This window comes from Mesoplodon densirostris, chromosome 1 (assembly GCF_025265405.1).
Source record: "Mesoplodon densirostris isolate mMesDen1 chromosome 1, mMesDen1 primary haplotype, whole genome shotgun sequence".
NCBI classification, from domain to species: domain Eukaryota; kingdom Metazoa; phylum Chordata; class Mammalia; order Artiodactyla; family Ziphiidae; genus Mesoplodon; species Mesoplodon densirostris.
In genome coordinates, this window is record NC_082661.1 from 107,654,358 (window position 1) to 107,668,402 (window position 14,045).

The window sequence follows — 14,045 nt, forward strand, 5'->3', positions numbered from 1 at the left end:
AAAAATGTAAAGCAATGCCACTCTCCTCGCTCAATATTTTTGTTTTGGAAAATATATTTTTCTTTAAAATGTTATATTAACACACAATGGGTTTATAACCTTATTTTCAAATGAATACATATTTTTCAATGTCTTAGTTTTGATTTTAAATGCCATAAACGCTGACAGACGTAGCCCACATAAACCCAAGCAGCTGGGGGCCCTGGTAGTTCCTGAGTTCTGCGAGGGGGCCCCGGCAGCAGATGAGCCCCATCCCACAGAGCCCCCAGGCCCTCCGAGGCTCCCGTGCACCGTGACAAACCTGGAAAGTTTTTATTCTTCAGTTTAAACAGATAAATTTGGGTAACTTATCCAGAGGAAATTAAAAGTTCAGAAGTTTCTGGAGTGATTGTCAACAGGGGAATACAATTCATATCCAAACTAACTATTTTAAAATGACTTTTTAAAAACACTTACTATTTAACCTAAATTCAAGTACAGTAGTCAAAATGGAAACTATTCATCAACCTTATAGAATTCACACCTTGTTTTTTTAAGAATGATTTTGCATTTAAACAGATTCCTTTCATTATGCAAATCTATGAAGTAAACACTAAAGTTTAAAAAATATATTCTTTTTAATAGCTTAGCCTAAGATTTTGTGTTGGTTTGGTCCATGGCTGTGAAGAATATACAGACAGCAGCTGTGATGAGTAGATGCATTCCCTCATAGAGAAGTTTTGGAGAAAACACACTCCATATAAATAAATGATAACGCAGGGATGTCACCAAAATGATATATGCAGAAACTGGAATAGAACAAATCAGTGCGTAGCAGAAGCAAGCATGACTCAGTGCCGAACCGCTGTTAATAAAAAGGGAAACATGCATTAGTACACGCCACTTCTGGATCATGTGAGGCATGAATACACACAAATAATCGATATTTGTACTTTGACTACAGTAATTCCTGTTCCTGGGACTTAGTCTGGTGGGCACTGTGGCGCCCGAGGAGAGGACAGCTGTAGACAGGCACCTCCAGTCACTCAGGGCCACCACAATCTGCAAAATAGTTTTGAAAGATGCACCCCCAAATTCTACAGTTATTTATTTTAAAATTATACACGTTATAACATATAAACAATGAAAAGAAAATCACGCAAGGATGAGATACGTGTGGTGTCCAGTGGGGTGTCTGGTCTGTCTGGTCTGGTCTGGGGACATTGGCTCACTCCTGAAATAAGAACAGTCCCCCTCAAGGCACATGCGTGCACTGCCTTTGTTTCCAAGCCATCCCCACACCATTATCTAAATCTAGCCTGTTCTTCAAGGCACCTTCCGGGGATTGTGACCATTTCAGGATGACAAATTCCACCACTCAGGCACCTTTCACTCCTTGTCAACCCCACAGATCCTCAGGGGCCAGGCTTTCCAGATTCCAGTCCTGGCGCCTCTCCTCACCCCCGCACCGAGTCTCCAGGTCGCCTGTCCGAGGTCATCCATGACGTGCATCGCTGCTGCTCACCCCTCCCAGAGCAAGGGCTCCATCACGCATGAAGGCGTCCTTGCCTGGCCCTAACTGGCTCCCCACTGGGGCTTCAGTGCCCATCCTTCCTGCTGGGATCTCCAGCTGCCCGTCACCCTCAGCAGGCAACACACTCTGCTTACTTCTCCTTGATGCATCACGCAGCCTTGACTCCTACCTGCAGGCCCTCTTCTGGGATGCCGTCCTGACCCCTCACACCAGCGTTGTGACTGGCTCATTTTGCCGCTGCCCCACCAGACCACACGCTCCTGGAGTGAGTCCTCACGCCCACACCTTGGGTCCCACTTGGGACCCAGTCCACCCGGCAGGGGATTCCTGGAGAGCTGGGCCCCGAAGCATCACCTCTTCCCTCCCCAGGGCCTTTCTCCCAACACCCAGCAAAGGGCACCCTAGGGAAAGGCCTAGTGGATGACGGGCCTCAGCGCGGGCTCTGCTGCCCCCTCCTGGGGCATCAGGGCGTCTGTGCTCAGCTGGGAGCCTGCTGACTCCGCTCCCCTCTTAACCAGACAGTGAGGGAGGGGAGCTCAGGACACTCACTTCCTTGTGTTTCGATTTCACACACTTGGAAGACACTGACTGGGGTTCCTTCCAGAGCGACAGCCAGTGGGGTGACAGTTCCTGTAACCTCAACAAATGACAACTTGCGACCTAGGGGATGAACGAAGGACCTGCAGCTTGGACTGCTCAGTTGTCCCCGCTGCCGAGCTCCAGACCGGAGGCCAGCCCCTAAAGCAGAGGGGCACGGGCCACCCAGGGCCTAAATTTTAAGCCATTAGAAATATATTTTCTTTTTCTACCACTTTAATCTGGTTATAGTTTCCTTATTTTACTAGAAAAAGTAGAAACAATGAGTGAAACTTGAGTGAAAATGAAGAAGAAAAACCTTTTCTAAAATAAAGGAGAAACATTCCTTAATTAGGGAAAACATCATACAACACTCTCCAACCGATTAAAATGCTTTCAACTCACTTTAAAAACATGCTTTCATCTGTCTTTTTTTCTCCCCAGTAAAAGTGTAATAGATGAGAAGTGCCAGGAAAACCAAGTTGTGATTTTAGCACCAGGAAGCTGCTCTTCACAGAAGCCCAGGCTCTCACCGTCTGGTCCTCACCCGCCTGGGTCCCCCTGCCCAGCAGCCCTGGGGTCTGCAGACGCGGTACATGCAGAGAGCCGTGCTACAGAGCAGGCAGCCCTCTGGGGCAGTGGTGAGCGCACCTCACCGGCTCACGGCCCCTTGGTCCCCGAAATGCAAAGACACCTGTCGGTCAGTTTGGGCCTCTGGACCGCAGCAAACCCACCCCCCAGGAATCCACCTAGGAATCCGTTAATGAAAGAACCCCCAGCTCGGCAGCGATCTTGCAGCTGACGTGGGCTCACGTCCAGCAGGAAAGACTGGCAGGGCGTCCTGGGCCCCCCCGCACAGCGACCCCACGTCCCTCCGCTCCCGCCAGAGGCGCTCGGCTCGTAGGAGACCAGATCGGCAGCAGCTGATCAGAGGGGAGTCTGTCCACAGACATCCCAGAGGCCACATGCAGGCACGTCCCTCTTCCTCAGGAAGCCTGCAGCTGGGGAAAGAGAGCCTCTCGCTAGGGAAGCCAGGGCTCAGCCATGGCAGTCTGGAGAGTAGAGAGCAGGTGGTGCCCACCGGGAGCCAGCGGCCTCAGAGCAGAAGCCCACCCTCCTCACGGGGAGCCGTCCCTTGCTTTCTTGCTCCAAAATCCGACGCTGACCTTTGCCCCATCCATCGATGTGGACGTGAGCTTGGTGCAGAGGCAGAGGGTCCCGGAGGCCTGTGTCTCAGGAGCTGGTCTGGGGGTGACACGTGGGTCTGAGAAGAACCCGTGAAGGAGGCTGAGGAAGCGGGGGCAGGTTCAGTGTGGGGTCAGACACCACCACAGTGAGGCCTGCACTGGTAACTCGGGCGGAGAAGTGGGGGCCCCGACGGGGGCGGGGGCAGGAAGCTCGCCCTCCCCTCAGCTGCAAAGTGTCCTCCTGGGGCCTCCCTAACCCGCTTGACCCCCCAGGGTGCGGAGGGGAGCGTGTTAGGAGTTCAGAGGCGCTAAGGGAGCCTCACACCCCGCGGCACCTCACATGGGCCTACAACCCATGGCGGTGACACCATCGCCCGTTTTACAGACCGGGGAGCCAGGGCCCATGTGGGAAGCACAGAATCAGGCAGCCACACACCACCTGGGCTGCACTCTGCTAGGTGGGCCCGGGCACCGAGGTTACTGTGTGGGTAGAAGCTGGAGGCCCCTTCCTCATGAAGCCCCCTTTCTGAGGGGAGCGGTGTATAAACAAGGAAGGAAGCACTGCATGTGAGGGGGTGGGAATGCTGTGGAGTAAACAGGCAGGGGAGGGGTGGACGGATGGACGTGCTGGGCAGGACAGAGCAGTGGGCTGCCCCGTCAGTTCGGTGGGAAAGGCGCCTTTGGGGCTGGTGACTGTTGGACTCCATGGGGGCAGGACAGGGCAACACAGAGTCGCACCCCCATGGACAGCCCCTCAGGACTGTCCAGGCTCCTCTCTCCAGCAGGGATCCTGGAGGTGAGAACCAGCACCTCCTGTTCTCTTGTTCCAAAGGGAACCCCCCCATCCCCCCCACCCCGTGCTTCAACCAGGTCACCAGCAAGTAGAGAAAATGAAAAGAGACTTTCCTTCTTGTCCCTCTGGAGACACACCTTGGTATGAGCTGGAAAAAGGCAGCAGGGGCGTCTGAGCCACCCCCACACAGAGCAGCCCTGCCACGCACTGTGGACTGTTCAAGGTAAAGAAAACCGATGAAAGAGACCTTTGAGCCCTTGGGGTTCAGGCACCCTGTCTCTGGAACAGGAGTTAATCTGCCATCAGATTAAAGACGAAAGAGCCTCACCTGCTGGCTTCTGAGGTCAGGAAGTTTATCAGGTGGCTGGCCCACAGCACAGGCCCCGTATATGTCGCAAACACCGTCAGGAGCATGGCTGGGATCTCCACATAGGCGTCCAGGCCCACGAAGCCTGCTGAGATGTCCACGGTGGCAATGCTGTTGGAGTTTCCCTGGACACGGGGAGAAACATGCTGAGCCGGCTGGTCTCATTCCATGGCCACTAGCAACTGTGAGAGCCGGTCACGGTGACCTGGACACACAGGAGCCCCAGCTGCCCGCTCACTCCTGGTTCCGGGGCTGACCCTAGATGCTGTCCCTCCACCTGCCCGCCTCACGCCCAGGCAGGAGGAGCAAGTGGAATGTCTTTTACCTTCAAGAAACTATACAAATGTAAGTCTGATGATGAACTATGGAAAATTCCAAACTTCCGCAGATCTATTTACTTCAGACAGACACACCGACCTCCCTCCTCAGGGACCCAGTCTGAGGGCTGCACGTGGCTTGGGGGGGCTGAGGGCGGTGTTGCCACATGGCTCGCTCGAGGGTGGACGCCGCTGTGAGGTGGCGGAGGGCGGGCGGGCTGGCTGCCTGGCGTACGGCTCAGGTGTCAGATGCAAGATCCGGGCCAGTAACAGGACAGCTGATCCCACACAGGGACGGTGGGGTTTTGAATCCAAGGGAAGGGTCTCAGAAGGTTCAGTCCCTCTCCACTCTCAGTCTTCGTTGACGCTGGGGGCCTTTTCTGAGACACTCATGATGTTTACGGGTCTGACAGCACAAATGTCTGTCCCAGCCCAGCGAAGGCCCCTCCCAGGAGCTCTTGCCCCAACGGCCTGGGACACAAGTCCGGCTGGGTGAAGCCCACCACCTTCTCCCTTGGCCGTGTGCCACTCCAGGCAGTCACTGGGTCGTGGTGCAGACCCCAAACATCTCAGAGCCGTGCTCTTCCCTCGACTATAACCTCCTTCGTGCAGCTTCCCCCCTGACCCCCCGCTCTGCCCATGTCCACCTGGGCTTTCCCCTAACTGCATGACTCCCTCCCTGGAGAAGGAGACCCTAGAGCTGCTGAGAGGAGGAGGGGAGCAAGAACAAGAGTCCCAAATGCCACGCTGAGGTGGGCCGAAGATGGAAAAGCGGGTCCGACACCAGGCAGGTCGCTGGAGGTCCCGCTGAAGCCGATTCAGCCGTCAGAGAGGGTTGGCCTAAGGCGCGGCCCGCATGCTCTGGGGCTTTCCTTGCGTTAACTCACTAGATCCTCAACAGTCCCGACACCGTGCAGGTGGGGAATCGAGGCAGGGAGAGACCCAGGGGCCCGCGGAGAGCTGTGGATGCCAGCTGGGCACCACGCTCCTGACCCCATACCACGAGGAGTTGGTGAGCTGAAGGCTGGAAGAAGAAGCGGAGAGCCTGTGATTCTCCTGCCAGGAAACCCGCCAGGGAGCAAAGGGAGACGCCAGAGGGAAGGGCTGTGGGAGGGGAGATGAGGACGGCCCAGGGGCGCTCTGCTCCCAAGCCCGCACAATTGCCGCGCGTCCGACTTGCTGTGGGGCCCCCGTGCAAGGGCCGACCTGCGCTGGTCTTGCTCCTGAGGGCCTCTAGCACATCTGATGGCGCCTGCTGCAGGGACGCCCGTGGCCGTTGGACTCGTGCACTCTGGCTGCCCATGGGCAGCGCCGGAGATGTGCCAGCATCACATGCCGTCACAGAAGTTTCGTGCTCACCCCCGTGGGACGAGGTCACATGCCCCAGAGGAGCAAACCGAACGTCCGAGTCTGCCTCCTTGCTCGGGCATTACCTGTGGTCAGTCTTCCTGACACTGAGGCCTCAGCGCTGAGCCAGGCTGCCTGGCCAGCAGCTGCCTTCTCCGTCTGGGTTCAGAGGGAGACTGTGGGCACCTGCTTGATCAGGCCAGCAGGGTCTGCTGTGCCCCCAGGACACACCTGCAGCTTGTAGACTGTGTGGGCGCTGCCGGGAGGGCTCCCACACAGAGCTGTGGGGCTGTGCGCCCCCCGGCAGGGGTGTCCTGCGTTCATGAGACAAGCCCGCTGTTCAGCTGGGCCCTGGGGAGCCTGGAGAAGGGAGAGGGATGAGGCGACCTTCCCATGTGGCAGCGTTCCCATCCCCACCAAGCCACTTGTGCTCAGAGACAGAGTGCCCATTGTTAACTGACCTCCAGACAGGAGGCAACCCCCAGGAACAAGCCTGCAAGTGACGTCCAGGTGAAGAGAGGAAACAGACTGACATGGGCCGTCTGGACATTTCTGGAGATGTGCAGTGAAACCTACGGTCCTTCTGAGGCCACACATGAGCTACACCAACCAGCCGGCAGGACAGCTCTGACGCAGGCGCGCTCGGAACAGGCACCCGGCCGCTCTCCTCCCTCCTCCCTTGGGGCCCGCATTCACGCTGGTCCCTTCGCTGTCTTCCCACTCCCGGCTGGTACTCTGCAATTCTGGAAATGCAAGCTCTGCATTTCTCCACATCCATGACGCCTGTGACCTTCTGAATTTCTTCTGAGAGGTACGAACAGCTCTGTCCTTGGTGGTAAAACACCATGAGGCATACAAGGAACAGAATCCGTGGTCCGGCGCTCGGCTGTCAGAGGGCACCTTCCCGCGATGGGCGGCTCAGACTCCAGGAGGTGCGGTCCACGCCCTGGGTCCGCAAGGACCCCAGCTGTGACATCGCTGCGGGGTCCTGGTGACAACGGTAGGCACTGAAGTGGGGGGTACTTGGGGCGAGGCTACAGCTGGACTGAAAGGGAGATGGAAGTAAAGTGGGGTTGGAGGACTGGGGAGGCACAGATTGGGGGAGGGTCAGGTCACATCCCTCCAGGACTTACAGGTTTCTAGCACTTTATCCCTACCCACTTCTGGGCTTCAGGGAACAAAAGGAAAAGCCATGCGACTGTGGTGAGGCTGGAAGCAGCAGGAAACCAGGAGAGGAGGAGGAGGAGACGAGGAAGAGGCCCTAGGCCAAGCTGTTGGGACACAGAGAACCAGGCAAGCGCAGGGTCTAGACAGAGGAGAAGGGAGGAAATACAGATCCTCACTGTACAGACGGGAAAACACACTTAGACGTTCAGTAGGGTTGCCAAGCTCCTCGGCTGGAGAGCGCGGAGCAGGCGGGACGCTGGCGACTGCGCTCCACTGCGCTCCACCCTCGGGGTGACGCATGTGGTGCAGGTCGAGGGCGGGGCCGCCTGACCAGGGCAGCGGTGTGGGAAGGCTGCGGCGGAACTTGGTCCCTCCAAGGCCAGGAGCTGGATGCTCTGTTCACCTCTCCAGGTGCTTCCCAAGTACACAGCTGCACACTGAAGTCTACCCTGGCGGCGGCTGGACTTGCCTTTATGGGCCCTTCAACACTGGAGAGAAGACATGACAACCACGGGGCCCAAGAGATTAATAACCAAGTGAGGAGCCCCAGAAATGCCTAGTGCTGACAGCCAGGGGAGCAGGTGAGAGCAGTCATCATCCACATCCGGTAAAGCCACGGGAATACGATGCGCTTCCCTAACCGCCCGCTGAAAGCAGATCCAGCGCAGCTACTATACACTGCCCCCAAGGATGTCTGTCTTAAATAACTAAATGCACTTTATGTTATATGTGCAATTTAAGCATAATTCACCACGCCATACTGACAGTTCTTTCACTAAACATACATGGTAACTTCCTAGCTTATGGTAAAATTTTCTCAAAGAAAAACTAAAAGATAAACGACATAAAAAGTTAATAGTCTTCTACTCATGATAATGATGAAAACCCACCTGAAAATAGAAGAACGCTTGACCGAACCAGTAATGCATCACGGTGACCTCAGCTGCGTCGTGCCTCAGGGGCCTCCAGATGAACTGAGTCAGGATGGTCTGGATCACAAGGCTCAGCAGTAAGACGGGAAGATTGTGAGGCCTGAGGAGCAGCGCCGCCAGCAGAACTAACCCACTGTATATTTCCCAGAGGCCCACAGCCTTGACTGTGCAGTCATCAGCAGTGATTTGAGATTTAAGCAAGTCTTTGGTGCCCGTGAACAGAATGCCAAGGACAAAGACATAAACAAAACGAGCTTCGGTAATGCCCCTAAAGAAAGCAAAACAAGTCAGATTTATTAGCACCAGCTAGAGAAATTCAAACACACGTTTTCCCATGAAAACCACGTGTCTACTGAGCTGACAGTACAAGCTTCAGGACCCACCTGCCGGGGAAGCTCTGTGGAAGCGAGGGCGTCTGCCTCTGCACATCAGCCCCCCAGGACCCCCTGCCCAGAGGCCGGCAGGCCTGTCCTCTCTGTGCTCACTTCTCTGATGGAGCCGGCTTACAGGAAATCTTGCTCATGTGGCCCAAGGATCACCTGGGTGTAGGACCAGAGCCATTACTTGTAGCCAAAAGAACTGTCCACCTACTTTGCATCGTTAGTTTGAAAAACCACTGCAGTAGGATAAGGTCCAGCTCTGTCAGGAAATTCCGTAAGTTCGTAAGTGCTAAGACACAACCGAGCATGTTCACAACCAAGCAGATTTAAGTACGTGCTTGCATGTGTGTACAGACACACACATACAGTGGTGCAGTCCAGACTGTGGGTCTGGAGGAAGGTGGCGCCAGGTTAGTCTGGGCACTGCCACAGACGAGCTCTGCTGTTGGGGCAAGTTAATTACAACTTCTGATGCTCAGCTTCTTATTCATAAAATGAAGAGAAATGGTACCTACACCTCACAAGGCTGTCCTGACAATTAAACAAGAGAACGCACGTAAAGCATTTGGTACACAGTAAATATTAAATACTACTGTGGATTAAGTATTTTAGCACAGTCATCATCTGTAAAGGATACAATTTATGGCACTTTATATTCCTAAAGCATATTTTAGATCAATTTCATAAATCAAACATTTTATATAATACTAGAAAAGCTGATTATTTAAAGTGACGCTAAGTAAATAAAATTTTAAGTGAAATGTTCACCTTAAGAACATATCTGGGGACATCCCTGGTGGCGCAGTGGTTAAGAATCCACCTGCTAATGCAGGAGACATGGGTTCAAGCAAGCCCTGGTCCGGGAAGATCCCACATGCCGCAGAGTCACTAAGCCCGTGTGCCGCAACTACTGAGCCTGTGCTCTAGAGACCGCGAGCCACAACTACTGAAGCGCGCGTGCCTAGAGTCCATGCTCCACAACAAGAGAAGCCACCGCAATGAGAAGCCTGCGCACCACAGCAAAGAGTGGCCCCTGCTTGCCTCAACTAGATAAAGCTGCACACAGCAATGAAGACCCAATGCAGCCAAAATTAAATAAAGTAAATAAATTTAAAAAAAAAGAACGTATCTGTGTTGAAAACTGAATTTTCCTATATCAGATTTTCTTAGGAAAAGGCTTATGCATTTCTTTAAAATAAATTTATTTATCTTATTTATTATTTATTTTTGGCTGTGTTGGGTCTTCGTTGCTGCATGCGGGGCTTCCTCTAGTTGCAGTGATAGGGGGCTACTCTTCGTTGTGGTGCGCGGGCTTCTCACTGCAGTGGCTTCTCTTGTTGCAGAGCACGGCTCTAGGCACGCAGGCTTTAGTAGTTGTGGCACGCAGGCTCAGTAGTTGTGGCTTGTGGGCTCTAGAGTGCAGGCTCAGTAGTTGTGGCATACGGGCTCAGTTGCTCGGCGGCATGTGGGATCTTCCCGGACCGGGGATCGAACCTGTGTCCACTGCACTGGCAGGTGGATTCTCAACCACTGCACCACCAGGGAAGCCCAGTTTCTGCGTTTTTTAAAAATGCTTTTTTTTTTTTTTAAGGATGATCCGTTTAATTTAAACAGTGGAGCACTATCTACTGGCAACATGGAGACACCAGAGACTGATATGAGGCCCGCCATGGGGTCACACCCTGGTGGAGGAGCTGGGGTCAGATGCAACCACAGCCAAGGTGTGTGCTAAGCTGAGTGCTGATGATGGACCCACAGGGTCAAAGAGGGAGCAATGAGCAAAGGCCCAAGTAGAGAAGTTTCAAAGAAGAAAGGGGCTGGGTTCTGTATCAAGGAGGACGCCAGGGCAGACTGACTGTGAACAGGAGGGAGAGCACCACCGGATGCCTTTAATGGATCCACCTCTTGCCCTAACCAGTCAGCTGTGCCTGCAAATCCAGAACCACTGAAAATTGGCTTTCTGCTCCAGCCAGGTCTGGGCTTCAGAGTGGAGAAGAAAGTCAAGAGTTAAATGTAGAGGATTCTAGAATACCGATGGACAGCAGCACCTGCGGGGGTTGAAAGGAGAGAAGCAGCTTTCAGGGAGACCTAGAATTAGGGCAGCTTTAGAATTGGGGCACATCTAGAACCAAGAGGGGTCCAGAATCAGGACAGATGGGGGTGGAGGATGGAAGCATTCTACGGGACGGATGTGAACCAAGCAGTGCAGGTTAATGAAAGGGTGCACTGGCCTATATTTTGGGCACCAACAAGGTACATGCTGTTCTATCCATGAAAGGTAAGGAAGTCATCGAAGTCTTGGAGTGATGCTGAAATCAGGTGCATCCGAGAGGAAAGAGGAATTTATTCATGTGTTGCCCTCTGAGATTTAAACAAACACCCCTGGATTGGACGCCCTCACATGTGACATCCAGCCTTGACATCTGCCCAGAGTCTCAGACTTTGAAGTGAACAGTCTTTAAGATGTCTCCCCACCAGGCCCTCCCCACCTGACCTCCCTGCCTCAGGTGAAGGCCTGCCACTCTGCCGTCACCTCAGCCAGGCCCTTGGCATCACCTTGACGTCCCACACCAGTTGACAGGTCTTGTTTCCAGGTGTGGCCCTTGTGCCCCTCAACCACCCAAACAACCGGGCCATAGCACTCAGAATTCACCTTGACACCTTTTTAGAGAGGATAACACTTGTTTTTCTTTCTCTGTTTAGGAAAGCAATACCAAACATCTAGAGAAGAGTTAATACCTATCCTTCTCAAACTATTCCAAAAAATTACAGAGGAAGGAATGCTTTCAAACTCATACTATGAGGCCAGCATCACCCTGCTACCAAAACCAGACAAAGATATTGCACACAAAAAAATTATAGGCCAATATCACTGATGAACACAGGTAACAAATCCTCAACAAAATATTAGCAAACCGAATTCAACAAAACATTAAATGGATCATACACCATGATGAAGTAGGATTTATCCCAAGGATGCAAAGATGGTTCAATATCTACAAATCAATCAAAGTGATACACAACATTAACAAATTGAAGAATAAAACCCATATGATCATCTCAATAGATGTAGAAAAAGCTGTTCCAAAATTCAACATCCATTTATGATAAAAAAAAAAACCTCTCTAGAAAGTGGGTATAGAGGGAACATACCTCAACATAATAAAGGCCACATACGATAAGCCCACAGCTAACATCATACTCAGTGGTGAAAAGATCTAGATCAAGAACAAGACAAGGATGCCCACTCTCGCCACTTTTATTCAATATAGTATTGGAAGTCCTAGCCACAGCAATCAGATAAGAGAAAGACATAAAAGACATCCAAATTGGAAAGGAAGAAATAAAACTGTCACTGTTTGCAGATGCCATGATACTATACATAGAAAATCCTAAAGACAATACCAAAAAACTACTAGAGCTCATCAATGAATTCAGTAAAGTTGCAGGGTATAAAATTAATAAACAGAAATCTGTTGCATTTCTATAACTAACAACAAACTATCATAAAGAGAAATTAAGAAAACAATCCCACTGACAACTGCATCAAAAGAATAAAATACCTAGAAATAAATCTAACTAAGGAGGTAAAAGACCTGTATTTGGAAAACTATAAGACACTGATGAAAGAAACTGAAGACAACACAAACTGACGGAAAGATATCCCATGTTCTTGGATTGGAAGAATTAATACTGTTAAAATGACCATACTACGCAAAGCAATCTACAGATTCAATGTAATCCCTATCAAAATACCAATGGTGTTTTTCACAGAACTAGAACAAAGAATTCTAAAATTTGTAGGGAAACACAAAAGACCCCAAATAGCCAAAATAATCTTGAGAAAGAAGAACGAAGATGGAGGTATCACATGCCCTAACTTTAAACCATAGTACACAGCTACAGTAATGAAAACAGTATGGTAATGCACAAACACACACACATAGATCAATGGAACAGAATAGAGAGCCCAGATGAACCTACACTTATATGGGCAATTAATCTACAACAAAGGAGGCAACGATATACAATGGGGGAAAGACAGCCTCTTCAATAAATGTTGTTGGGAAAACTACACAGCTACGTTTAAAAGAATCAAACTGGACAACTCTCCTACATCATGCACAAAAATAAATTCAAAACGGATTAAAGACTTAAATGTAAGACCTGAAACCATAACTCCGAGGCTTATCCAACTACTGTTGGCCAACTACCTTGTTTTTTACTCTGTGCAACTGTAAAGTAATGCTTCAGAGAGCATGCCCGTATCCCAGTCTCTCACCTCACCTCTGGTTGTATTTTTGAGATAAATTCTATAAGAGTATAAGAGGACACCCAAGTCAGAGAGTTGGACAAGTCAAGGTTCTTAACACGTTTTAGGAACAGTCCCCCAGAACAGGCTCTGCCCACCCCAGCCCACATCACCATTAAAAACAAAAAAGCTCCCACTTTGACATGCAAAAAGTGGTACTGACGATTCAATCACCCTGAGCCCCCACTCCAGGAGCTCACATAAGTTATGGGAAAGTTTGGTTTTCTCGCATGCTTCGCCCCCCAACTGCTAGGAAGCATCCACTCGTTATTATCCTCATTACTAGTTACTTCTTGATGGAGCAAAACTGAACCCTTTAAATTCTTTATTTTTAAAGAATCCCTTACTAAAAACAAAAATAAATCTTAGTGACCTTACTTCCAGGTTATTTGTCTCTCTCCTATCAAAAAAACAGGCTAACAGAATTGGCTCACTGAGGCACTGTCAGTAACTGTTGACAAAATCACAATTCACAAAGACCAAACTCCAATGTTCTCAAGATTGCATGGCTTTTTTTTTTTTTTTTTTGCATTACGCGGGCCTCTCGCTGTTGTGGCCTCTCCCCTTGTGGAGCACAGGCTCCGGACGCACAGGCTCAGCGGCCATGGCTCACGGGCCCAGCCGCTCCGCAGCATGTGGGATCTTCCCGGACCGGGGCATGAACCCGTGTCCCCTGCATCGGCAGGCGGACCCTCAACCACTGCGCCACCAGGGAAGCCCCATGGCATTTTTTTTTAGTACATAAAACATTAGAACAGATCTAAAAACAAATGCTCGTGTCTGCCAGTACACTTACTTTGAAATGTCTTTGTTGTTTTGTTGCCATGGGAACAGCAGATTTCCAATGGCCACCCTGTAGCAATAGATGCCCAGCAGGCCAAACGCCATGGCCACTTTTGATGCCAGGGAGCACCTCTTCTGAACCAACACAAAAATCATGATGAGGGAAACTGCGGCCAGAACAGAGAGTTCAGCCTTATGATCAGAGCTGAAATGAAATGTAAAATGCCAAAAATTACTACCAAGGATAACTAGTGATATTATGGATCTACACCAAGTGGCTTTCTAAGAACTGTACTAAAAAGAGCTCATTTTCCTGAAAAGCAAAAAAGAAAATTTTTGATCTTTTAAATTCAAACAGAGGTTCTTAAAGT

At 51.0% G+C, this 14,045-nt stretch overlaps 1 protein-coding gene across 4 annotated transcripts in view; it reads right to left on the bottom strand.

Moving 5' to 3' along the window:
* Positions 1-598: 598 nt before the first annotated feature.
* The window catches only part of PIGG (phosphatidylinositol glycan anchor biosynthesis class G), a 37,921-nt gene continuing 24,474 nt past the window's right edge, over positions 599-14,045 (bottom strand). For 2 of the 4 annotated variants that reach the window (XM_060107454.1, XM_060107453.1), the window contains exons 10-13: positions 13,688-13,879; positions 8,158-8,467; positions 4,398-4,561; positions 599-844 (exon numbers count right to left, since the gene is read on the bottom strand). In XM_060107454.1, the coding sequence (XP_059963437.1) occupies positions 631-844; positions 4,398-4,561; positions 8,158-8,467; positions 13,688-13,879 (880 nt within the window). In that variant the 3' untranslated portion in view covers positions 599-630. The other 2 variants (XM_060107455.1, XM_060107456.1) reach the window with 2 other exon arrangements.